General features: G+C 36.3%; 1 protein-coding gene across 5 annotated transcripts in view; it reads left to right on the plus strand.

Annotated features, from left to right (window-relative positions):
• Window positions 1-5,797: 5,797 nt before the first annotated feature.
• The window catches only part of HERC4 (HECT and RLD domain containing E3 ubiquitin protein ligase 4), a 116,477-nt gene continuing 96,219 nt past the window's right edge, over window positions 5,798-26,055 (plus strand). For 2 of the 5 annotated variants that reach the window (XM_032841930.1, XM_032841940.1), the window contains exons 1-2: window positions 5,807-6,181; window positions 8,025-8,330. In XM_032841930.1, coding sequence (XP_032697821.1) covers window positions 8,105-8,330 — 226 coding nt within the window. In that variant the 5' untranslated portion in view covers window positions 5,807-6,181; window positions 8,025-8,104. Of the gene's footprint in view, window positions 6,182-8,024; window positions 8,331-12,832; window positions 12,896-12,999; window positions 13,133-26,055 lie in introns of those variants that run through there. The other 3 variants (XM_032841960.1, XR_004380783.1, XM_032841950.1) reach the window with 3 other exon arrangements.

The following is a 26,055-nucleotide window of genomic DNA, read 5'->3' on the forward strand; positions in this document are numbered from 1 at the left end:
AAAAAAAAACTGTTATGGGCTAGTGTCCTCACAAATTCATATGCTGAAGTACTAACCCCTAGTACCTCAGAATATGACCATATTTGGAGATAGGTCTTTAAAGAATTAAAGTAAACTGAGGGTAAATGGGTAAGCACCAACCCAATATGACCAGTGTCTTTATAAGGAGATTAGGACACAGAGAACACATGGCCCAAGGAATGGCCATGTGATCACCCAGGGAGGAGGAGGCCATCTGCAAACCAAGGAGAGGCCTCAGAAGAAACCAATCTTGCCAACACCTTGATGTCTGACTTCTAGCCTCCAGAATTTAGAGGAAATAATTCTCTGTGGTTTATGCCACCTAGTCTGTGATATTTTGTTATGGCTGCCCTACAAAATGAATACAGAAACACATACTTGATTTTTCAAACTTAAGGTTAAAACAAAACAATTGCTCCTAGTGAAAATGTGTCATCCCTCTTCCCTCCTCTGCCATCTTCAACCTTGTAAATGTCCTCAAGTCAGAAAACTACCAGTGATCACCTAGCATTCCTCCCATTCTCTTATCCCCTACACACCACCCATCACAACTCTGTTAGTCCTATCCCAAAGTATATTTTGAATCTATCTACTTCAATTTACATCCCATCATAATCAACTTAGTCCCCACCACTATTAATCCACTTGGATTATTGCCAAGGCCTCTCAAATAACTTTCTTCATTTCACCCTTTACTTCAGCATCTTATTTAGTTCAGCAGCAAAAGTAATCTTTTTAATACTTATAAGTGTTGCCCCCTCTCCTTGTTTAAACCCCTTGAAGAGTAATTGCAATAAAATCCCTTAATATGACCTATTTGCTCTAGCCTCTGGCTATCTACCACCAAACATATCTAGTGCCCCTGAACTCCATCTACACTAATTTTCTTTCCATTCCTGGAAAATGCCAACTTCTTTCCTGGCTCAAAGGCTTCACTTTGCTCCCTCCACTTAGAATGTTTTCTCATACCTCTCTTCCTACAGCTTGACCCTTCCCTTTGTTTTCAGTTTTAATAGCAAGTCCTCCATTGAGGCCTTCACTGTCCAACTATTTCAAAGACTTACTCTTCTCCATTTCCACCTCTTCTTTATTTCCTTAGTATTTATTACAGTATGAAGTACTTTTATTTGGTGCCTACTTGTTATTTTTATATAGATATATAGATACATGTATACATATAGGTATTATTAGAAGTGGGAAGACAGCGTTGAGTGGGTGTTCAGTAAAGATTTATTGAGGAATCTTATAGAAGATCTGCTTGGGACACCTGGGTGGCTCAGTCCATTAAGGATCTGCCTTTGGCTCAGGTCATGATCCCAGGGTCCTGGGATTGAGCCCCACATTGAGTTCCCAGTTCAGTGGGGAGCCTTCTTCTCCCTCTCCCTCTGCTGCTCCTCCTGTTTGTTCTCTCTTTCTCTCTCTCTGTCAAATATATAAATAAATAAAATTTATTAAAAAAAAAAAAAAAGATCTGCCTGCCTTATGTTCATTTCAGGCTAAAGCTGTAATGCTAGGTCAAAGACCAAGGAGATGAGATAACCATTGGGCCTAAAAGGCTGGATGAAAAGAGCAGAACTCTCCAGATGGAGGGACTCACTGAGAGACTGAAGTAAATGTGGGCATGTACCTGCTTTACTGAAGACTCTAAACTTGGAAAGCAGAAGTGGGGAAAATAACTAGAGGAGGCTTTTCCAGTTGTCCCCTTGAGGTAGAACCTATGATTTGGTGGCAGTTGGTGATAAATTTTATCAAAGTTAACAATAAAAAGATTAATCTTGCCACGCATTCCATTTCTCCATTTTTGGAATTTAGGTTGTTTTTAATTTTTGCTATTAGAAATCATATTACAATAAAATTCTTTGTTCATGACTTTATTTGCTGCCTCTTTGTTTTTATCTATTTCTCCTATTATAATTGGGACCATTGCACATAGGTGCTCAAAATAAAGACTTGTTGACTGCATCTTGTATTTTCTTAGGACAGAGTTCAGGTGTGATATAATACAGGTAAATAGGTTAGTACGATGTCTCATAGCGGGGGCATCTGGGTGGCTCAGTGGGTTAAGCCTCTGCCTTTGGCTCAGGTTGTGATCTCAGGGTCCTGGGATGGAGCCCCACATCAGGTTCTTTGCTCGTGGGGAGTCTGCTTCCTTCTCTCTCTCTGCCTGCCTCTCTGCTTACTTGTGATCTCTCTCTGTCAAATAAATAGATAAATAAATCTTAAAAAAAATTATAAAAAAACAATGTGTCATAAGGAATATTGTTAACTATTGCTGACTGAAATGTATTGGCTCTTGAAACATGACAGCCAAATTTGTTTATAAAAAGGTTGTGATAATTTACAGTGCTGCCAGCATTATTAATAAATCACTTCAATAATTTTTTGAGCACATGCTATAGGCCAAGAACTGTTCAAGATATATGGGATAGAGCACTGAGTAAAACAGATAAAACTTCTTCCTTTATGGAGTTTTCATTGTAGTAGAGAAGACAAAAGTTATGTATCTATCTATATAATACAGCTGACCCTTGAACAATGCAGGGATTGGGGGCTGATCACCTGCAGAGTTGAAAATCCGTGTATAACTTTGGACTCCCCAAAAACTTAATTACTAATAGCCTACTGTTGACCAGAAGCCTTACCAGTAACATCAACAGTTAACACATATTTTGTATGTTATATGTTTTATATACTATATTTTTACAATAAAGCTAGTGAAAAGAAAATGCTATGTAAAAAGTCATTAGGAAAATATATTTACAGTACTTTACTATAAAAAATTCATATAAGTGGACCCATGGACCTGCGCTGTTCAAGGTCAGCTGTCCATATAGATTGTAAAAGTTGTTGTAAAAGTTATTTTAAAAGTTATCAATATATGACATGCAATATAATAGTATCCATTTGTGTATTATACAATAAAATATCAGGTAGTGATAATGGATATGAAAGAAAATAAAGCCTGATAAGATTCTAGAGGCAGGGTAGTATTATGGACAGGGTGGTCAAGGAAGACTGGAAGGGTAAGAGATAGAGACACAAAGGAAGGAGGTGAGGTGACATCCAGCACAAGCAGTATGGCTGGATGGAAAGTAGCAAGGGGTAGAGTGGGACAGGATGAATACCTATTTTAGTGGTCTTTCAACAGTGTGGGCACTATTTTTTCTTTTAATGAAAATAACCTCATAGGTAAAAGTTATTTTACATATCTTCTAATTTAAAATTGTATAATTATTGGTGAGATGAAGTGCTTTCCCAAATGTTTTATACTTTGTAGTTCAGGATAATATTAATAATAATAAAAGCTAATATTTTCTAAACACTTGCCAGGTACAAGGTACTCTACGTGTCACCTTATTAAATCCTCACAACCCAGTGAAATAGGGATTATTAACATTCCCCATCTATAGAAATTATGACTGACAAGTAATTTTCTGGAAAACAGACCATTAATAAATGTCTGTAGGTGTCTTTGGGAGTATAGAAGGACAGAAGTCTGAGATGGTCTATAGCATCAGGCTCTGAATCCAGAGAAATGAGCACTAGAGACCACACACATTCATCTAATGCTGCTTTTATACAACAAATTTACATTATCCTAATAGCCTTCTGCACCTATACTTGTCTTAAAGATAATCACAGGTTATTTTCTAAGATTTCACACCACAATTTCATAGATTTATAAGGTTAAAACAAACATCTAGAAATGTTCTTTCCACTTTTTTTTTTTTTAAAGATTTTATTTATTTATTTGACAGAGAGAGATCACAAGTAGATAGAGAGGCAGGCAGAGAGAGAGAGAGAGAGGGAAGCAGGCTCCCTGCTGAGCAGAGAGCCCGATGCGGGACTCGATCCCAGGACCCTGAGATCATGACCTGAGCCGAAGGCAGCGGCTTAATCCACTGAGCCACCCAGGCGCCCCTGTTCTTTCCACTTTTTAATAAGCCTTAAAAATATTCCAGATAGCGATGCATTCATGTGCAGAGATAGCTGTCCACTAATTCATGCTTTCTCTTCCATAAAGAAGTACCTGGGAACCCAGACAGGTAGTATGTTTCCCAGTACCCCTGCACCTAAGTGTGTAGTTCTTGCAAATGTTATTGGTTTCAAAGTGTTATGTGGCATCTCCCTAACAAGGGTTTTAAGAGGTTCCCTGTGCCTCCATCACACAAGGTTCCTGGAAATCAGTTTCATCACTTAGTGCGAACACTCAATTGCGCTGTTAAAATATAAAAGAAAATATACTGTCATTATGTTAAGTAACTCAAATTTTAGTATTTATTTGTTGCAATATCATGTATGTATCTTAAAGATCCCAGATCCCATAACTTCCCCTTTAATGATGCATTGAAACATCAAGTCCTTAAGGTTAAAAAACAACAAAAGTCCAGGGCAAGGAAGCGATCAAAATAAGAACAAAGTCTGTTTTGTTAGTATCCCCACCACTCCCAAAATTGAAATTGTGCTTTCATTGCTTAAGGATCTTATCATTTTTATGCTTGTTTCTGTAACACACTGCTGTGAGTTGAATTGGATCCCCCAAAGAAATATGCCTAACTCTAAATTGTAGTACCTGAAAATGTGACCTTATTTGGAAAGCGGGTCTTTGCAGATGTAACTCAGTTAAAAACAGGTCATAATGGATCAGGGTGGGCCTTTACCCAATGAATGGTGTCCTTCTAAGAGGCAAATCTGGACACAGACACACCAGGAAGAACACAATATAGAGATGGAGGCAGAGATTACAGTGACGCATCTACAAACCAAGAAATACCAAGGACTGTCAGCAAACCCCAGAAGTTAAAAACGTATGGAGGAGATCCTCTTTTGAGACCTCAAGAGAGAACCAATCCTGCTGCCACACTGATTTCCAATTTCTGGCCTCCGTAACTGTGAGACAATAAATTTGTTTTAAGTTACCCAATTAAAGACATTTTGTTATGGCAGCCCTAAGAAAATAATAGACGTACATATTTTAGCACAGGCATTTCCTAATCTGAGACAGATTTTTCAGTGAGATAAAGAAACTTGGCTTATTGAGGAATTCTTCCTGAGTTCTCAATATTCACTCTGGAGTCACAGGTTATAGCAAAGTCTAGCAAAATTTCAAGAGTGCCTCGTTTCAAGTTTTCCTCCTCTTAAAGAGACTGCTATGAAGATTAATCTAGGAAAGCCAGACTTCGTTTTTATGAAGCGGGGACTCCAGTCATATGCACAGCTTAATTTTCCCTGAATGAAGGATGCCCTACACTAAGTTTATCTTTCAGGCAGAGCGCAATGTGATGGCCGCCATCACGACAGGAGCCTTAACTGGTGGCGCTGATATATTATTTCATGCCAGTAGGTTCAGTCATTGCTATGAACGTACACCCTCAGATTAGCTCCAGTTGAGGCTAAGGGTAAAATAAAAGACTTCACCCGCCTTTATATTCGTATTTGTAATGTTTATCTGACACTTCAAATTCTCCTCGGAAAAAGGCAGAAGGAAATAATAGAGACTAGAAACCTATGAGCAGAAAGACAACCAAACCAGAAAACGGAGTCTTCTTCAATAAAATGCCAATCAGCGCGCCGAAACTTTGTTGCAAGACACGCCAAACACGTCTACTTGGCTTTCGCAAACTTCTGCATTTGGCGTTTTCCTCTCAAATCATCGCAGAGCCGACACTGCGCATGCGCGCGAATCGAGGCGCCCTGGAAGGATTCCGGCGCAGGCGCGCGGGCCGGGAAGTGGGCGGGCTCGCGCGCGTGCTCTGTGGTTCACTTCCGGCCTGCCCCTCCCCCTCCCCGCGTAGCTACCTTCCCCCTTCTCCCTTCTCCTCCCCAGTCTCTTCCCCAACTCTCCCCACCCCTCGAGCTCTCCGCCCCGCTTGCCTCCTGTCCTTCCCCGCCCGCTCCATCCGGGTCGCTGACGGCTGTCTCTAGACTGGACAGCGGTGGCTGCTGCTTTTCTCTGGGTACCCGGTAAAGTTTCACAGGAGCCGGGGAAGGGAGCTGCGGAGCAGCGGCACCGACGCCGGAGGAGCCCTGGTGTTCGCCGCCACTGGCTGAAGAAGGAGGGTCCAGGAGCTGGAGACCTGCCTCAGCTGCCGCGCTGCCTCGCTCTCTGGGGAGGCGCCGCCCCCCGTCGCCCTGGGCTTCTCCTGCCTTGAGGGTCTGGGTGAGTCGTTGCCCCGGTGGGTTCGGGTGCGTGTGACGGCGTTAGGGAGGGGGCAGGCCGGGCTGGGCGGGTTCAGGCCGGCCTGGCGCTGGGTGCTTTCTCAGCGCTTCCTCGGGGTGGGGGACGGGGGACGAGGACTTTGTCGGTGCTCTCTGGCCGGGGGGCTGAAATGTCGCACCTCCTTGGGGAAGGGCCTCCCTGGGACTGAGGCCCGCCGAAGTGGGGAGTCTTGTCACCTGGTCTCTTAGGCTGCTGCGAGCGGGCGGCTGCCGTAGTTGAGTGATCGGCCCGCGGGGTTGGGTGTGTGCAGACGATTTCACTCCCCTGGTTCCCCTGGGCTGATCTGAGTGTACGTTCAGGGGATGATGGGAATAAAGTGCTTCTCATTCCCCTACCTGTTGCTGGTGAGAGGACGCCTTTCTCATACCTCTGACTTTTTAAAGAAAAGGATGATAAACGATGGTTAAACCTCATGCGCTGAAATCAGAGGTATTTTTCAGTCCTCTATTCTTTAAAAAAAAAAAAATACGGCTAGACAATGCAGAACTCTCGGGAACCATCGAGATCCGATGTTCCCAAAGAATAAAATCAAACTTCTCTGAATGGATAGGTCATGGAATGGACAGCTTTGGTAATTGCTAGCTCGAATGTAGGAAAGTTGGATTTTGAAACTTCTCATGTTCTGTGTAAGGAATGTGGGTGACTGCAACGGGAATAAGGTTGACTTCCTGTAATTGTTATTTAATAACGTGATGTGTTTAAAAGTCAGTGTGGGTTTACAAGAAGGGTACTCTTCTGATGAGTGTCTTTACAAGGGAAGAAATACTCAGCGTACTGGAAAGTTCTACAGATTTCGCCACCAGACTATCAATGTCTCATCCCCCATTCCTGTTCTTGAAAAATCGGCAGTGCTAGGGTTGTTTGCAGTTTTTTCCCATTTTCAAATACTTGTCATAGAGGTATAGATAGATATAGATTGCCCAGGGGAACTGTTTTTCTGTCACGGTTGCCATTCGTAATAGAAAATGTTGAATTTGGGGGAACATCTTGATACTGAAACTCCATATTTTGTTTTGTGAGTATATAATTATGTACATTGACTTAGTTTTTAAAATTAAATAAGTGATGAGGTCGGAGTGTTACTGTTTTGATATATAAAATACATTTTTATTTATAAAAATAATTTTTATTTATAAAAATGTATTTTATAAAAAAATACATTAGACGAGTGTCTTAAGATTTGGCGAGAACTATACTTTTCTTTACGGCCTATTAGTGTGAATAATTGGAAGATCATTTAAATTGTGGGAAATTTAAAGTTTCCATTATTGGTTTTATTTCTGTTACAAATAAGAACTTCAGTTGTTTGCTGATACAGAGGTAGGTATTAAAAGGTTTAATTATGTTGTAACTTGAAGGAGATTGCAAGGTTTTATGTTTGTGTAGTTGGCAAAATTTTTCATTATGTCTCTACTTGATTTTGGGGTTAGTGGATGGATGTTTTATTTCTTGCTCAATAAAATGATTTAAAGTGAAGCAAAAATTAATTTCATCAAAGTACTTACTATTTCCATTAGATTAGTCACAAGATAGCAAAAAGTCAAAACTGGTTAATACATTCTAAATTTTGCAAAGAATTATAGAGTGAAATTTTCTGTAAATGTTTCTGTGTATTTTTAAAAATTCAACTGCTTGGTTTTTGAAACTGGGTGATAGTTATGTAGTGTATTATAAAATAGATTTCATGTTTACTGTGTAGTAATTATTGTAGCATAGCACTTGAAAGAACAATTATATATCATGTTTCCTTTGAAGTCATATTAACCTTTTTGTATCTCCTCAGACATAGGTATACCTCCAACTTTCCAGTGTTTCAGAAGGAAGTTTTTTTATTGAAACTGGAAGACCAAAAGAATTACAAACATGTTGTGCTGGGGAAATGCATCTTTTGGACAGCTAGGTTTGGGTGGAATTGATGAAGAAATTGTGCTAGAGCCCCGAAAAAGTGACTTTTTTATAAATAAAAAGGTCCGAGATGTGGGATGTGGACTCAGACATACTGTATTTGTTCTGGATGATGGAACAGTGTACACATGTGGATGTAATGATCTAGGACAGCTAGGTCATGAAAAATCCAGAAAGAAACCAGGTAAGTTGAAAATTTTTTTGTCTGCTCTTTCTAATAATTATATCATGTAAGTTTGAAATGTCAAGTAATTTCTCTAGTCCTAAACCCGTATTTTTTTTAATCAAGTTTTAAAAGCAAACTAGGAGTTAAATACATCCTTTACATTTGCATGTTTCTAAATACTTCATTATCTTGTGGTTTTATTATTTTAAACTACTGTTGTTATAAACCCTTATTGTATGAAGCTTTGGTTTCAGAATGTAATTATGGGTGATGTAAAGCAATAGAGAAAACCAGCATGCCACTTGGATACCTTTTCTCTTGGACAGAGTATACAGGTATAGAGCATATAGAATGTAGGTCCTGTGTAATAAGTACTAGTCAGCTACTTTGGCAGATTTTAAATGCATAATTTATTGTGTTGTGTTCCATACATCAGAAAGAAAAGTAAATAAGATGGAAGCTTGCCTAAAATATATTCTAATTTTTCTGTTCTCCCTATGGTGTATGAAATACATAATTTTATTTGGTTTAGTTTGAAATATCTTTTATTCCCCTAATTTCCAACTTTCAGGTAGCAGCACTAGCTATTAAAAGTTTTGTGACTGTGATTATGTACTGATTTTGTAGTAGCGGTATAAGCCAAATGTAAAATAATTTTTAGTGTAATGAGAATTTCGAGGAATTTGTTCACATGTCATGTTCTCTTTTCCTATATGTAGACTTTAAAATAAGATATTATCACACTTAGAAATATTGTTATGTGAATTTTGCTCTCAATTATGAATACTAAAAGTTAATTCTTAAGATGGTAAATTCAGATAAGACCACAGCTGTACTGATTTATAGTTTCTTCTTTTAACTAACAATAATGGCACTTAAATATTTTCTATGGGATTATTTTTCTTTACCACTTTATTATTTAAGTGGTTTCAATTGTTAATCTACTTTTGAGAGAATAATGTAGATATAAAATAGTAAGATATTAAAGCATGTTATTCATCTTTCATATCATCTCACCACCATGCCAAACCTCACCTTTCTAACTTGTAAAAACTGTGTAGTTTTCATCCTTTCTTTGTTGGTAGGGTCTTACTCTTTTTCCTTCTGCCTTAATTTGTAATTTAAGTCTTTCGGATGAATGGTAGCAATCCTTAATACAATAGGTTTAATTATTGCAGAACTCAAGGTAAAGGGGCATCTGTCTTGTACTCTACCTCACTAAGAATATTTTATGGAATCTTACCAGAATTTCATAATCTCAGTGATTGAGGTTGTCATGTGTAGACACGAATCGTAATTTATTGATATGTATTTACTGTCACTGCTTCAGAGGCAGATGTATCCTTTACCTTTTTTGCTTAGCTTGGAATGCTACCTCACATTGAAATTGTCATGGTTTGGGGGCTTTTTTTTTTTTTTCTTTAAATACTTAACATGCACCACAGCAATAATTGAACAAATCTGTGTATTGCTTTAGTAGTTTCTGAGAGGCTACAGGACAAGTAAAAAGTATGAAGCCAGCATGTATAAATTGCCAGTATAGTTACTGAAATTTACTAAAGTTTAAATCTTTTACATCTTACCAAGTATCTGTTTTGTGTCCAGGACAAGGATAGAAATTGTGCATTAATAGTACATGTGTTTAACAGCTTCTAATTCAGCGGGTAAGATTCTGAGAAACTTAACTAGCTATGAGAGTTTTTTTTGTGGTCATGTTGACATTGTGATGATTGCATTGTGACATTTATATCAGTGTATTGATTCATCTTGGAAGCATTATTTGGTAATATAAAAGTTGGAAGGGTGGGTTTACCTAATTTACAGTACTTCTTCAGGATTGCCTTATTGTTCAGGGTAAACTTACAGACTAGAAAAATGAAAAAGGCATCAACTTTGTCTTTGAAAAATTTGGAGCCTGGGTTGGGAGTTGAGGCATACATAAATGAAAATACCTAGAGAGGATTGAAGGTTGACATGACATGATACGTCCCTTGAAACTGGGAAATTTAAATGATGCGAAGTGTCATTGTGGGGTAGGTTAAAGATTTCTGGGAGAAAATGAAGTCTTAATTTTAACTTAACCCTTCATCACATAAATAGCCAGAAAATAAATCTGGAGCTGAAATAGTTTAGTTTTAAAGGAGAAGAGCCTGATCTTGAGAAAAGCTTTTTACTGGAAGTCCAGGTTCAATGACACATTGAAGTCTATCCGAGAGGTAGGAGAAAGTAAAAGTTTGAAAGGAGGTAGTTGCTCTGATAGGGACTTTTCTTTTAAACTCAGTTTTGTTTTTTTTTTTAAGATTTTATTTATTTATTTGACAGGGAGAGATCACAAGTAGGCAGAGAGGCAGGCAGAGAGAAAGAGGGAAGCAGGCTCCCTGCTGAGCAGAGAGCCCCATGTGGGGCTCCATCCCAGGACCCTGGGATCATGACCTGAGCCAAAGGCAGCGGCTTATCCCAGTGAGCCACCCAGGCGCCACTAAACTCAGTTTTGATTTAAGGTTTTTGAGTGGAAACTTTTAATGTTTTTAACTAAAATTATTTCCCTTGGGAAGAATTCTTTAATTATTTAAATGTATTCCTTCCTCAACTTTTTTTTTTTAATTTGTGAGTTTGAGGACTGAATTAGAAGGTAAGGAGTTCTTATTTAATTGGTTTTAAAGTTTCTAGTTAATTGAATGAATGAATGAATGAATGAATTGAATTTCTAAGACTATGTAATAAACATAATTCATTTTATCAGGCTTTAAACTGAAAGCATACAGAAAGGAGGGAGCTAGGAATTATTTCCTTGTAGATAATGGCTTTATAAGCATACTAAATATTCTATAATGAAGAGTGGAAGAGAAACAGGTGGCTTCATTCATTAAGGATAAGCTATTCTTCAGAGTTATCATAATGTACAGGAGGACTCAGGCTTACCGTGTAGTAAATAGATTCAGCCTATGGCCTATTGGGAGAGGTTTCCATTCTGAAAATTTTAGGAACCACATGGGAAAGATTCACCGATACCCTTTATTATACACCAAGAGTACAGATTGTGTCCATGTTCATCTCCATTCTCTTGTATATGTATGCCCCTTGATATCACTTCCAGCTCTTTCTGATTATTTCTAGAGGAGTGAACATCTGTTTCACTTCCATGTATGTATTTTTCCTTCATAAGAGTTTATCAAAACTTTTTTAGCTAGTGGCTCTTAGTTTTCTTAATTCGTAGCTAAAGGTAAATATATTTGATTTTTAATATGCTAGACCAGTCCATCTAAATAGTTTTATTTTTGTATTTCCTTCCAAATTCACTTCTGAATATTTTAAGATAATGTGTAGGTGGTGTACTTTTTTTTTTTTAACAAGATCATTTATTCACTGTATATTCAATCATAGATATTACTCGGTAACCATGGTCCTAATGTTTTGCACATCTCTTTCCACTTATTTCATGTTAGAAATACTACTAAATATTTTATGACCATAAATTTGTAAAATAATGTGATATAGTCCTCTTAAAAATGATTGTTTTGATGGTCTTTTGTGGTTTACAGAGTTCTTTCAGTTAGATTATCTCATTTAATCCTCACAAATTCTCTGCGGTAGCTAGGGCAGGTGTTATAGTCCCCATTTTATAAACGAGGAAAACTGAAGTAAAGTAAGATTTAAAACACTAACAATTAGTAGGCTAGCAAATGTTAAGGGAGCACTGTGTATCCTGTGGTTTTACCTTTATCCCATGAAGGTTTTCCCATGCCATATTTAGTAGAGAATAAAATATTTATTCACGTAGGAGGAAACTAGTTTCCGTCAGTATTTTAATGTACTTCCAAGGGTTAAAAAAAACTCTTAAAATTTTACTCTTTTATAATTAATGTTATACAAGGAGGATGTATTTTATTATCTCTTCCCTTTTGATGTATAAATTCAGAAGGAAATCATTTTAGGAACTGTATAAGAAGGTTGAGAGTCCTATTTTCAAGATGTAATATGCCAACATAATCTAAAAATTCAAATATATGTATTTCATTCCTGAACTGAAGACTAACTTGATTAGCAAAGTCAGCAGCAGAAAACGTTTTTAATGTATGATAAAATTAGTTGTAGCTTAGGCTCAACTCTTCTACAGAAGTTGTAAAAATCATGAGCATTGTTTTTTTTTTTTTTTTTTTCCCCCTGTATCCCAAAGTGGTGATTTCTACTGTTGGGTCAATCCAATGAAAGCATTTTGGTCACATAGCAGTAATTACTTGCTTGCCTTTTTGCTACATCATTTTCTGACTTGCTTTCTCTGTTCATAAAATATAAATCTATAAATGAACTTAAAAAAGAAGTTGAAATTAAAAAATAATATAGGAAAATAAGTGTATAAATACATGAAATAAAATTGTTCACGTAGATTAAAATTACCAAATTATCCCACATGTTTTCTTACTGAACCAAAGCATGTAATACCAGAGAAGCTTATTATGTTTTATAACTCCCTGATTTTCATAATACTTTCTAAGGAAGATGTGGATGATATGAAGACTTGAAAAAAGTAATTACTTGGGTCAGGATTGGAGACTTGCTTTGGACACTTTACTTTGAGGAAGGTTAGTGCCCAAGAATCACAGTGTCAAGGGTAGGGAAAAAAAATCATAATGCAAACAGATGACTACTGTTAGAGAGATGTATAATAATACTTTACTTTGTGTAGGACCCTACATCTGAGGAATTTCAAGAGCATTACACAATAACTCATGGTTCCTTTCAAAATGCTTGTGACACAATTTGCAAGAATTATCCTCATCTTAGGGGATAAATTTACGGAGAAATGGCAGCACAAGTTGGTAAGTAACTTGTCAAAACAGCAGGTGACTGGTGAACATCTATAAATTGAATCTGAAAATATAAGTCTACCAGTCTCCTACCTTATTCACTAAATTGTTCATATGTTTAGAATTATTTACAGTAATATCTTCTGTTTGAGGCAGATCAAATACTAATTTGTTTCTTTGCCATTTTATGTGATGGCCTGTTGAAATAAATTATTATTTTACCAAGATGCTTGTGTTACCACTTTGGTGTACTTCATTGTAACCTTGTGTGGTATGAGGAATACTTAAACAACTATGGTAACACCCAGTCTTTTCTCTTTCTTCTGTTATATATCATATTCTACTTCCCTTTGTTGTCTAATGCTTTGCTGTGCTGCTATCCAAGATCCATAGTAACTACCAGATGCAATTGATTTGGTGTCACCATTGGAACTTGGATTAATTGTATTAAGTGCCATGTAGCTCTTTGTAGGATGCATTGGTTTGATTAATGCTTTATAAAACCTTTAATCCACAAAGAAGACAGTGAAAGAAGTAGATGTCTAACCTGAGCAGTTTGACAAATACAGGCTTCTTTAGGAGATTTAGAACCAATGATTTTTTTGGTTTGTGTTTGGTATATTGGTGGTTTTTTTTTTTTTTTTTTTAATCTGATTCCTAGTGGACCACTTTCCTTGAAAGAATTGGAGTATGGTAGATTTCAATTTCCCAGTTTGGGGAGTTACCTGGAATCCTGTTGCGGGTGAAAGCTTAGGTGGTCTGGTTTCCATCATCTCCTTTAGTAAGTGTTCTTAGGGTTCTGTGTTCCCAATATGTCATACAAACGTGTAGTACTATTAAAGCTCATTTCTTACAGAAACCATGTACTTTTAAAATGCTTTGAAGAAGTAAGTCTCACTTCATAGATACTTAGTTTTCCTAGGCTTCTAGAAAGCATATCAGGTACTTGGGTATTTATCAGGTACAGGTACATACATATTAAAGAAAACCTAATAGAGGACATGTATTCATATATTGTTGCAAGGGCTTTTTGTGCTAGGATTGTGTTAGTGAGTAGAAAAGTGGGAAGCATTAATGAAGAAACCATATTAAAGGGCCCATGATTTATCCCCATTCAGCGTCTATGGATCTTTTTCATGCTGATGGAATTAAGAAGACAGTAGTTACAAAGATCTATTATTATCTTAATGAATTGTGATAGTTATTTTACATGCAAGAAAAACCTGTGCTGTGTATAAATGTGTTTTTGGAATTACTAATAATAAGGGAAGTTTCTTGAATATTGGTGGCTCAGTCTTCAAACTATAATATTTGCATGGAATTATGCTTTTTTCTTCAGTTCCAGGATGGCAGAAGTTTAGTTGAGCATTTTTTGGCCTTATAGAAAATGCTCTAGAGTCCTTTAATGTGTTCGACATTATTTTAAAATATCCTAATTATTTTTTATTAAAATCTGAATTTAGTTTCATTTTTTTTTCTTTTGCTAGGTGTCCTGCTATTCTGAAATAACACATTTTTAGTAGTTCATAGTTTTTTATAATTATAAAAGTATTTCATGTTCTTGGTAGAAAATTTGAAAAATACAGGCAAGAAAAAATCAACCATAATACCATCATATACAGAGAAATACTATTGTCATTTAACACTTTTTCTGTACTCATACATGTTTGTGATCACAGACTGAGTATATTTTTATATCTCAATTTTTTGTTTCAGTAATAATTAAATATTTCCCCATGTTTTAAAATATTGTTTAGGGATCTTGTTAATGATAGTTTAGCCCTTCATTTTAATGTTCCAAAATTTGCATTCTCCTGTTTTTGGAATTTATTTCCAGATTTTTGTTATAAATTATGACACCATGTGTTTATTTCAGTTCAGTCTTTATTTGTTTCTCTGTTAATTTCTTTAGGAAAAAGAATATCTTTAATTTTAGCAAATCTAGAAGAAACAATAACTGAATTTATTTAAACAAAATTAAGCATAGTTGTGCTTCACCCTGCAAAGTTGATAAAGCTAAGAAGATAGTTGTAAATGAAAATTTTAAAAATGTATTCATTTGGCAGGCTTTTGAGTATAATCTGATGAATATCATTTAAAGAACCAGAAAGGAAGATGAAACAAGTGCAGAAATAAATAGAAATGCATATAAAATGTGCTAAGTGTTATAAGATGCATAAACAGATTACTGTGTACAGAGGAATATTGTAACCATTTGGAATGGAGTGGATTGCCTATAGAGAAGATAGTATAGTAACTAGAAGGATACGTAGTATTTCAAGGAGAAAAGAATGAAGAGCAGTACTCTCTAGGTAAAGTAGCTCAAATGGCAATTGGCAAATTGGAGGCCTATTAAAGGATGAGTAGTCCAGTTAACTAAAATGTCTGAGAATGTGAGCAAGAAGGTTAGAAAGGTAAAATTGAGCGCAGATTATTGAATTCATCAAATTAGAGAGCTTGAGTTTAATTTGGTGGATATCCACTGATAGTTTCTAATGAGAATTAACAGGTTTTATAAAGGAGGGGAGAGAATTTAGGGGTAAAGAAATCGGGCTGTTATTGATGGCCCTTTAATACAAGGGAGCAGTTATATCAAGAAGAGATTAGGGAGGCAGAAAGAACTGACAGGTTTGGTAACCACTTACTTTGGTAACAGTAAGGTAAAGGGGGAGCCAGGTGTGATCCAAGGTTGAATCAGTAATTAATAGAAATGTGGATTCCAGGGAGAGAAGGAATGTTAGAGAAAAAATACAATGAGGTGAATTTTGTTTTGAACTTGGTAACAATATTCAGTGATCAACAAATTCAGTACTGTAAGTTGGGAGAAAGATCAGCGCTGAAGGCATGAGATGTTTTATTTCCAGTTTTTTTTTTCTTCTCTTCAGTACAAAGTAGGCTAGCATTTGAACTCTAAATTTCTCCCTGATTCCAGCCTATTTACTTGAGTAATTAACAATCTGTCAACAGTACTTAATTTTGTGTTTTGTGGGGACTATTTAAAGCACCTGGTGATGTAACACCTTTGTAAAATTGAAATATTTATTTGCCAGGTACCATCTGATAGCTCACTCATTTGAATTTTATTGAGAGGTTCATTTGCTTATTTTTTCTTAACTGACACAGACTCGCTAATTATGCGTGACTTGATTCCTTCCAGGTTTCACTGGAAACAAGTTGTTTTTTTTTTTTAAATCACAGGATGCAGTCACTACAAGTTATTTTTAATTCCAAGGAGAGCTGAAATAATTGTTAATATATATTGTATATGCACTGGCATGTAGGCAAGAGCTGCTAGGAAATGTGTCCTCAGATATGCTGTTGCTTCTGTGAAAGGGATAAGGGAATGGGGAAGGAACAACATAAGGCTATAAGAGGAGCAGAATTAGGAGCATCTGAAAATAATAGCATGAAAGTTTAGCTGCTTTACCTGTTTTGAAGAAGCTTGTGATTTTTTTTTAAGTATGGCATGATGAAAGTAGAGCTTAGATTGCTTCCCACAGTTGGTCCCAAGTATTTATTAATTAATTAGCGCATGTATACTTTGATTTTTGATCTAGGTATTGCTTACCTATAGATTTCATAGCTAGGCATTCTAACAGAACAGACATAATAGACCTGAACTTATCTTCTGGAGAGCAGTTAGGTAAAAGCCTGATAGGTTGGTGTTACCAACACCAACATAGTTTAGTGAATATAGGTCTATTTCTACACTGAGTTGGGGAGTTGAGTAAGCCTCTGCAATTGGAAATATAGAGGAAAGGAGGGAACACATTAGAAGTTGGTGTGACAGTGTAAAGGGAGAGGAAAGATAACAAACCTCATTAACTAGAGAGAAATTTAACAAATATTTTTGGAATATATTATTTAGATACTGGAATGCTGATATTTAAAAATAATAATGGCAACCACCATTATGTGCCAGGCACTGAGCTAAATCCTTCATACATTATCCCAGAATCATAAAACCACTCTGCAAAGTACATATTAGCTCAGTCTTGCTAGTGAGGGAAATAAAACTTGAAGAGGCTAAAAATTTGCCCCAAATCAAAATTTAAATGTAATGAAAACAAGAACCAACTAGATGTTACCACCGAAAGAAAAGACACCATTTATAATAGCAAGAGAAAGATAAAATGACCCTGGAGTAACCTAAGAAGTGTGCAAGACCTGTATGAAGAAGACTTGAAAGCATTTGAGGGACATAGAAATGTTAGACAAATGGGAACCATGTTCGTTAAGTAGGAATGCTAATCTATGTAAATCTGTCGGCATTTTCTTTAAAATTAATTTGTCATATTAAGGTGATCCTAATAAAAATACCAAAGTGGTTTTTTTTTTTTTGAAGGCCCTAGATGAATGGATTCTCAGTTCTTACAGAAAAATAACCACGAAAACTCTGAAAAATAAGAGCAGAAATATGTAACATACTTTATTTCATTTTTTAAAGATTTTATTTATTTATTTGAGAGAGACAAAGTAAGAGAGAGCAAGTGAGTATGGTAAAGGGCAGAGGGAGAACCAGACTCCCCACTGAGGAGAGAGCCCAATGCAGGGCTTGATCCTGAAACTCTAGGATCATGACTTGAGCCAAAAAGACAGGCACTTAACTGACAAAAAGACAGGCACCCAAGTGCCCTAATATGTAAAATATTTTAGTCTTAATAGTTAAAACTGCCTCACAAATAGATGTATTAAACAGAATATAAAGCCCAGACGTAGACCTAAATCACCTCAAATCAGTGGAGAAAAATTCAGTGGGGCTGTTAATAAATGATCTTGGAAAAAAGGAGCATCATCTAGGGAACAAAGAAAATTTGGATTATTCCCTCACGCCATGTATATATTTGGATAAATTCCAGATGAATCAAATATTTAAATGTAAGGACTAATGATAAATCTGCTCAAAGAAAACATGGACAGATTTGTTTATTAACTTGGAGTCAGGAAAGCCTGACAGTTGTGAAGAGGCATATCAAAGCAAATTACATGAAAAAAGTTGGTTAGGTAGAAATCACTATAAAGTTAAAAGACAAATGGGAAAATATTTGACTCAAAATGCTAATTTCTTGTATAGAAAGCACTCTTAGAGATTGACAAGATGAAAAGAAAATAGTCTAGGGGTATCTGGGTGGCTCAGTGGGTTAAGCCGCTGCCTTTGGCTCAGGTCATGGTCTCAGGGTCCTGGAATCGAGCCCTATGTTGGGCTCTCTGCTCAGCACGGAGTCTGCTTCCCCCTCTCTCTCTGCCTGCTGCTCTGCCTACTTGTGATCTCTCTGTCAAATAAATCTTTAAAGAAAAAAAGAAAAGAAAATAGTTCAGTAGCAACATGGTCACAGGATATGAACAGGCAGTTCACAAAAAGGGAAATATAAATGACTCTTAAATGAGCACTCCTCAGCTTCATTCATATTAAGAGAAGACTACACTGAGGTACCATTTTTTTTTTTAACCTAACAGGTTAGCAAAAATCTTTAACTTTGATAACAGAATAGCTCCTTCAGCCCCAAACCAGGGTTTTAGTTTCTAAGGTTTTATTACTAATGGTCATCTGCAGGTCCAGGAGCAGATGGCGCTCCTGATATTGTCAGGAGGTCAGCAGTCATCTAATGTTATGTTACAGTGCCTACATCATTCACCTCACTTCATCTCATTGGTAGGCATTTTATCATCCTACATCCTCACAGAAGGGTGAGTACATTACAATAAGATGTTTTGAGAGAGGATGAGACCCCATAACTTTTATGACAGTATGTTACAATTGTTCTATTTTATTATTGTTCGTCTCTTACTGTGCCTAATTTATAAATTAAATATTATGTATGTATAGAGAAAACAGTATATACAGTATTGATTACTATCTATGGTTTTAAAATGGAACCCACTGGGCCTCAGGATATATCCCCTGGGAATAAGGGGAGGGGACTGCAGTATCCTCTGTGGTGAGGCTGTCAGTGAAGAAGTATTCATAGATTGTTAGTGTAAATTGGTAAACACGAGGAGGGTATTTTGCAAACATATGTTAGGATTGAAATGCCCATGCCCTTTCTTCAAGAAGCACAAGAATATAGCTCTTGCTCTGATGGCTCCATTTGTACTTGTGCAGGATGGCTCATTGACATATTAAAGTGCAACATTGTTTATAATTGCAAAACAGTAGAAACAACCTTGTGATTGTCTGTTGGGAACTGGTGAAATAAATTGTCATTTCTTCAGTCAGTGTGATGTAATGCTGTGTAATTGAGAAAAGAATAAAGGAGTTTTTTGTGTACTAATATGTGAAGATCTCTAAGATATACATCTTTAAAAAGAGTGAGGTATATAACATTTTATAGAAAACTATGTCAAATAAAATATGAAAAAATATTTTTATTTGCCTATACATACATTTGAAATACCTTGGAGGAATACATATATCTAATAATAGTGGTTACCTTAGTATAGAGGTAAGATAAGGGATGAGAACTAGGTTGAAAGAGGCTGATGATTGGTAGACCTAGATTTTCACTGCATACCTTTTTTTAATTTTAATAATGTAAATACGCTCATTATTTTTAAATAGCCTCTGGAATTAGAGTGCTTAGATCCAGACTGACTTCTTAGCTGTGTTTTCTTGGGCACATTGTTTAGCCTGTCTGTACCTAAGTATTTATTTCTGTTAGGATAATCATGCCACATTCTTAGAATGGTTGTAATGATTAAGTAAGGTAACACAGTGAAAAGAATAGTGCCTGGCATGTGGTGAGTGTTCTCAATGTTTCTTAAAAGAAAACTGCATAATATGCCTGGTGGCGCAGTTGGTTAATGACTCTCTTTAGCTCTGGTCATGATCCTGGTATTCCAGGATCCAGTCCCACATGGGGCTCCCCACTCAGTGGGGAGTCTGCTTCTCCCTCTGACCCTCCACCTTCTCATGCTATCTCTCTCGCTTTTTCTCTCTCAAATAAATAACATCTTTAAAAAAGAAAGAAAAAAAGAAAGAAAACTGCCATTAATATTAGAGTAGGAATTTAATTTTAGGTCTGTCTTACACTAAAAGTGGGCTATGTGCTGTTTCTGTTTTTGCCTTTAGATAGACAATGCACATCTTTTATTTTAAAACTGAACTTAAGGCATTTATTCCACAAACATGTCTTCCTACTATGCCCCAGATACTGCATTAAGCATGAAAATACTTCTGTCTTCTGTTACCTTGTTGGAGCTCATATTATGACAAATTTTCAAAAGTATGCCAGAATTTTTTTTAAAAATTATGTTTGTGATGTTTAGAAGAAATGCTGTATGGGAACAAGATATAAAATGAATTGAATTCCTTTACCATCAGACTTTAGAGATATAATGGATACAGAAAAATAAAAGAAGTAAAGATCCTTTTTTATTTCCTGTAAGAAGCACATAAATGTTAGAAGCTAGATTTATCATTATTTTCAAAAGTTTATTCAGTGATGAATAATTAGAAGATATCTTAGTCCATTCAGATTGCTGTAAATTATTATGGTCTGGGTGGCTTAAATAGCAGATGTACATGTCTCATGGTTCTTCAGGCTGGGGAGTCCAAGATCAGAGTGCTAGCAGATCTGGTGTCTGGTAAAGCCCTGTTTCTTGGTTCATAGAGGGCCACTCTCTCCCTGTATCTTCACATGGCATGAGTGAGCTCTTTGGGAAAGGGTGCTAATCTCATTCATGAAGGTACCACCTTCATGCCTAATCACCTACCAAAATCCCTACCTCCTAATACCATGGCATTGTGGGTTAGGATTTCAGTATATGAAGTTTGGGGAGATGGAAACATTCGGTGTATAACAGAAAGTGTAGTTTGTGTACTTACATTTTGAGGAACATAGACACTTGAATAAATTCTGCTTATTCACACTTTTAAATTCTGCTCCTCCTAGAATGATAGGCTGTTTAAAATAAATGCATTTGATTACACCTTTCTATTCTTACTTTGCATTTATAGTTATAACACCAGTCTGCCTAAATAGGGTATCCATAGTTTATATGGTGTCTGACTATAGGAAGGAGAAAATCAGGAAAGACAAATATACATATTTATGAAATTACAAAACTCATAAAAATGTGGAGAAAAAGGAACATTTTAAATGGAAATGGTTATACTGTAAGTTAGCTATGTCCTTCTCTCCAAAATAAACTACAAAACAACTCTTCCTTGTTTATTAATGTTTCTTGAACTCACTTAGGTTCAAACCTTAGATTCACCTTAGGGTCTGCTTCCTAGCCCATAACACCGACATTGACTGAGTTGTCAAATCTTACTGATTGTTTTTTAAATAACTCTCCCGTCTTTTCATTTTTTTGGTAACTGGCTAAATATTTGATGTTGAGCTAGTTATTTTAAACTTTCAGGCCCTTAGGTTCCTCTTATCTCAAGCTAAAATTCCTTTGTTTTCATTCTAGTTAGATTGTTACTGTCTATGCAGACTGTGGCAACAGCTTTCCTACTGATCTCCCTGCTCTAGTTCATCCTTGTAATTCTGGATTATTCTTTCTACGGCATATTCTGTTTCTGTCTCTTGAATATTGCCCAGCTGAAGGACTATCCTACATCTTTATGATCACTCTTATAAGGATTCAAGTCAAATATTTTGTGTGGTATCAAGCACAGTTACCTAGCATTCAGTAAATTAATAAGTTGCATTTCTGTCTTCCTGTTGCACGGAATTATTTGGGTAAAGATCTTCTCTACGATGTCAGTTCCTGAAGGGTAGAAGCCTTTATATATCTTCATTACTATAGTGACAACACTGGTACATACAGAAGGGACCCAGGAGTTTGTTGAATAAACACATGATCAGTGTATTTTATTGGATGTATAGGAAGAGAAGAAAACTATAGTTTTTTTGTTTGTTTGTTTTTAGCATTTTATTTATATATTTGACAGAGAAAGCATAGGCAGGGGGAGCGGCAGAGGGAGAGAGAGAAGCAGGCTCTAAACCGAGCAGGGAGCCTGATGTAGGGCTTGATCCCAGGACCTTGGGATCATGATCTGAGCTGAAGGCTTAACCACCTGAGCCACCCAGGCACCCCGAAAATTATAGACTCTTAATGAACTTGATGGCCATCAGTGATGTTATAACCAAAATTGTAAAATTTTAAATTGTAAGAATGTACATGTTGGGTATAGTATGGTTAAAGTCAGTGTGGCCGTAAGAGGAAACAAGAATGAAGTTGGAAGAAGTTTATTATATTCAGATTCAAGCGAAGGGGAGTCACATGCTGCACAGCCATAGGGGAAAACACTAGGGTAGTTAAGAGGCAGAAGACAAGAGCACAGGGGAGATCTTAGATCATGGCCTTCATTGGGGTTTCCTTGGTAAAGGCATCCTGGGCAGAATAAAAAGTTTGGATGGGCTAATTTGGTGAATTCCTCCAGGTTTGGGCTGTAGGGTTGGTTTTTAGTTTCCCGCTACCTGGCCCTGGGGTGATTTAGGGTAAAGGAAATAGTGGCTTGGTGTGTGAGTTAGATAAGGAGATAGGGACTGGTTGGTATGCTTATAGAAGGCATGCTGTGGGCCAGTTGTTATCTTTAGGAATTAGCTAGCCTTGGGGAGGACCATCTCTCCTGGGGTCTCTAAGCCTCCTGTTCCCCAAATGTCAGCCTCAGGAATACAGAAAACAAGAAAATATAGTTAATGTGATTGGTCCTTTGATGAATGGATGTCAGATATACAAGAATCTAAAAAAATAGTAAAAAACTCTGATAGTATATTCTGAGGGTTTATTCTTGCTGGTCTTGAAAGCAAAGCAGCTATTTGATTGATACTATATTTATATTGGGGTCTTTATATATGAACTTCTTTTCTCCTCAAAGCAGTTAATTTCAGTGGTTGCCAGACATCCAGAAAGGACTTCTAATTTTTTAAAGATTTTATTTATTTATTTATTTATTTTAGTTAGTTAGTTAGTGCAGGTTGGGGAGGGAAGGGCATAGGGAGAGGGGGAGAGAGAATCTCAAGCACTCTCTAAGCTGAGCACCGAGCCTGTTGGGGGGACTTGATCTCAAGACCCTGAAACCATGATCTGAGCCAGAATCAAGAGTTGGACATTCAACTGGCTGATCCACCCAAGTACTTTTCTAAAGAAAAAAATGTTAAAAAAACCCTAGGTATAAAATTTTAAGTATGTTTTAAAAATAAATTCTTGAAACATGACCTTGTTATTTAATATTTAAATATTAACAAAGGGATGGCAGTTCAATAAATAGGGAAATGTTTATATCTTAGTGCCTTTATCTGTGAAGTAGGGGTGATGATACACCTGTCTTACGGTATTATGAGGATTAAATGAGAGTAAATAAAGTGCTTAACACATTGCCAGGCACATAATAAACTATGTATGCTATCTGTACACCTGTATGTAATAGAATGTATAAAAGGGGTACAAATTTGTGAATATCTGTTAAAACGAATTTTATAATTTAATTAGTTGTCTCCATAAGAACATTATTTTATTGTGAGCTGTCAACTAAGGCATGTAAATTACTTTATGTTAACTTTAGCTTTTATCAGGGAACTCATTAAGATGTTTTGGTGACTGTGGGTTATACCATTCCATATTTCTATTGGTGGTGATTTTAGAGAAAAAACATTTTCATGTAATTTTTGTTTTCGTTTTTATTTAGTTTAGATGTTTAGTTTTATTAATTTGTCTTATTATCATTATATGCATTGTATTACAGTTCCTTTAAAAAGTGTCAGTGAACGGTAATTTCACTGTAGGCATTTCACTGTACATTCTTTGAGTGAAGTAGCCTTTTGGTTATTATCTCTGTAATAAAATTAACACTATGGTTATTTAAAGGGGGAAAAAACACTCTGAATTATTTATCAGTGCCATTCCCTAATTTCAAGTAATTAATGTCTTCATCTTTAAAAAGTCAAATCATAAAATGCATCAACTACACATATGGTTCTTTAAACAATTAAAGAATAGAAGAAGAAAAAGCCACTTGTAGATAACCAGTATTGACAATTTAGTATTTATTTTTTCAGTATTTTCTTTGCATATATATTGGGGCTGTGTGTGACATTTTTTTAAATAAGAATGAGGTTATACAAATTTCATACTAATGGTATTGCATAAACTTTAAATTTTTAGAGGTGGATTTTAAGTGTACTTTCCATTGCTCTAGTTAAGAGTTTTGAGAAATTTGGAGAGAAGGGAAAGGAAACCCATATTTATAGCAACTAATGAGGATTAGTAGGACAGAATTTTGAAACTTAAGCTCTGGCAGAATTAAACTTTTAGTAAGAAGTTGAAATGGTGTTTTTTTTAAATTAGCTATTTACTAAAGTTTATTCCTTGAGACCTCAGTTTTTAGTTGTTACCAAATTACTGTGCTTGTTGCTATCCATAACAGTATTGTTTTTTATTTTTTATTTTATTTCTTTTAAAAGATTTTATTTATTCATTTGAGAGAGAGAGAGCACAAGCAGGGGGAGAGGCAGAGCGAGAGGGAAAAGCAGACTCTGAGCTGAGCAGGGAGCCAGACGCAGGGCTTGATGCCAGGACCCTCAGCCTGAGCCAGAGGCAGACGCTTAACCATCTGAGCCGCCCAGGTGCTCCTGACAGTATTGTTTTTTAGACATTGATACACCTGAACAACATCAGCAAAGATTTTTGTTCTCTGTATAAAACATTGATGGTTGTTCAGCTTCTGTTGGAATCTGTTTTTGTTTGTTTTTTTTTTAATTAAAAATATGTGTAGAACTTCATTAAACTTGTTGACGACACTAAGAATTAAGGTTAATTGTGGCCTGGGATCTTGGTTGGTAATTGTACTTTCATACCAGCTAGTCCCTGATTTATGAATGAATTATGTAGGGCCCTCTCCTAGCTTTTGGTGGTTTGCTGTCTGTCTTAGGATTTCCATATGGTATTCTTCCTGTGTGACTGTGACCAGAATTCCCCTTTTGAGGATTAGAGGCCTACCCTACTCCCATATGACCTCATCTTAACTAATTATATCCTCAGTGACCTTGTTTCCGAGTAAGGTTGCATTCTGATGTACTGAGGATTAGGACTTAAACATATACATTTTGGGAGAACACATATCCTATAGCAAGATTTTGAGATCTGTAGGTGAAAAGAGGATACAGAGTAACATGATAGTGTTCAAATTTTCTTCAAATCAGCTGTTTTAGGATTTTGAATAAGCAGCTTTTAAGAGATGATAGTTATGAATGTTACTAATGTTGTTTCTGTAGTATGTAGTACCTTTGGATCCAGGAGGCAGTACATTCCTTTTTGTTTTTTGAGAAGACAGTGCATTCTTTACTATTAGTATTTTTTGTTTATAAGATTCTCAGAGCACATTATTGATTATATCTTTTTTTTTTTTTTAAACATTCATTTATTTGAGAGAGAAAGCTTGCACATCCAAGTGGGGTGGGGGCAGAGGGAGAGAATCTTCAACCTGACTTCCCGCTGAGCATGGAGCTCACCCCTCAGGGCTTGATCTCAAGACCCTAGAGATCATGACTTGAGCTGAAACCAAGAGTCAGATGCTTAATGGATTGAGCCACCCAGGAACCCCTTGCTGGTTATATCCTAGTATCAGGTTTAAACCCTGGTTAGCAAAAATACTGCTAATAGACCATCTTGTGTATTTTGTGACTGGTTGTCTAAGGTGAAGTGTGTATGTTTACTGTTATTAAATCAGCCTTGGTCAGTCAGTAAATATTCACAGGGATTTTATGGTCATTCCTGGACACACATATATGCTGAACTGCATTAATAATTGAGTCTCCTGATGTCCACACTCCCAGCTGAGGTTCAACAAAACAGTGCTCTGCTTTCTTGTTTCAGCTCTCATACTGTAAACAAGTATCTTTTTTGCAGTATATTTAGTCCCACATATTTTACATTTTTATACTTTTTTGGTGATTTCACTGTTTAAAATGACCTCTTGAGTGTAG

Source organism: Lontra canadensis, unplaced genomic scaffold, assembly GCF_010015895.1.
Source record: "Lontra canadensis isolate GAN:19392208 unplaced genomic scaffold, GSC_riverotter_1.0 scaffold3, whole genome shotgun sequence".
NCBI lineage: Eukaryota > Metazoa > Chordata > Mammalia > Carnivora > Mustelidae > Lontra > Lontra canadensis.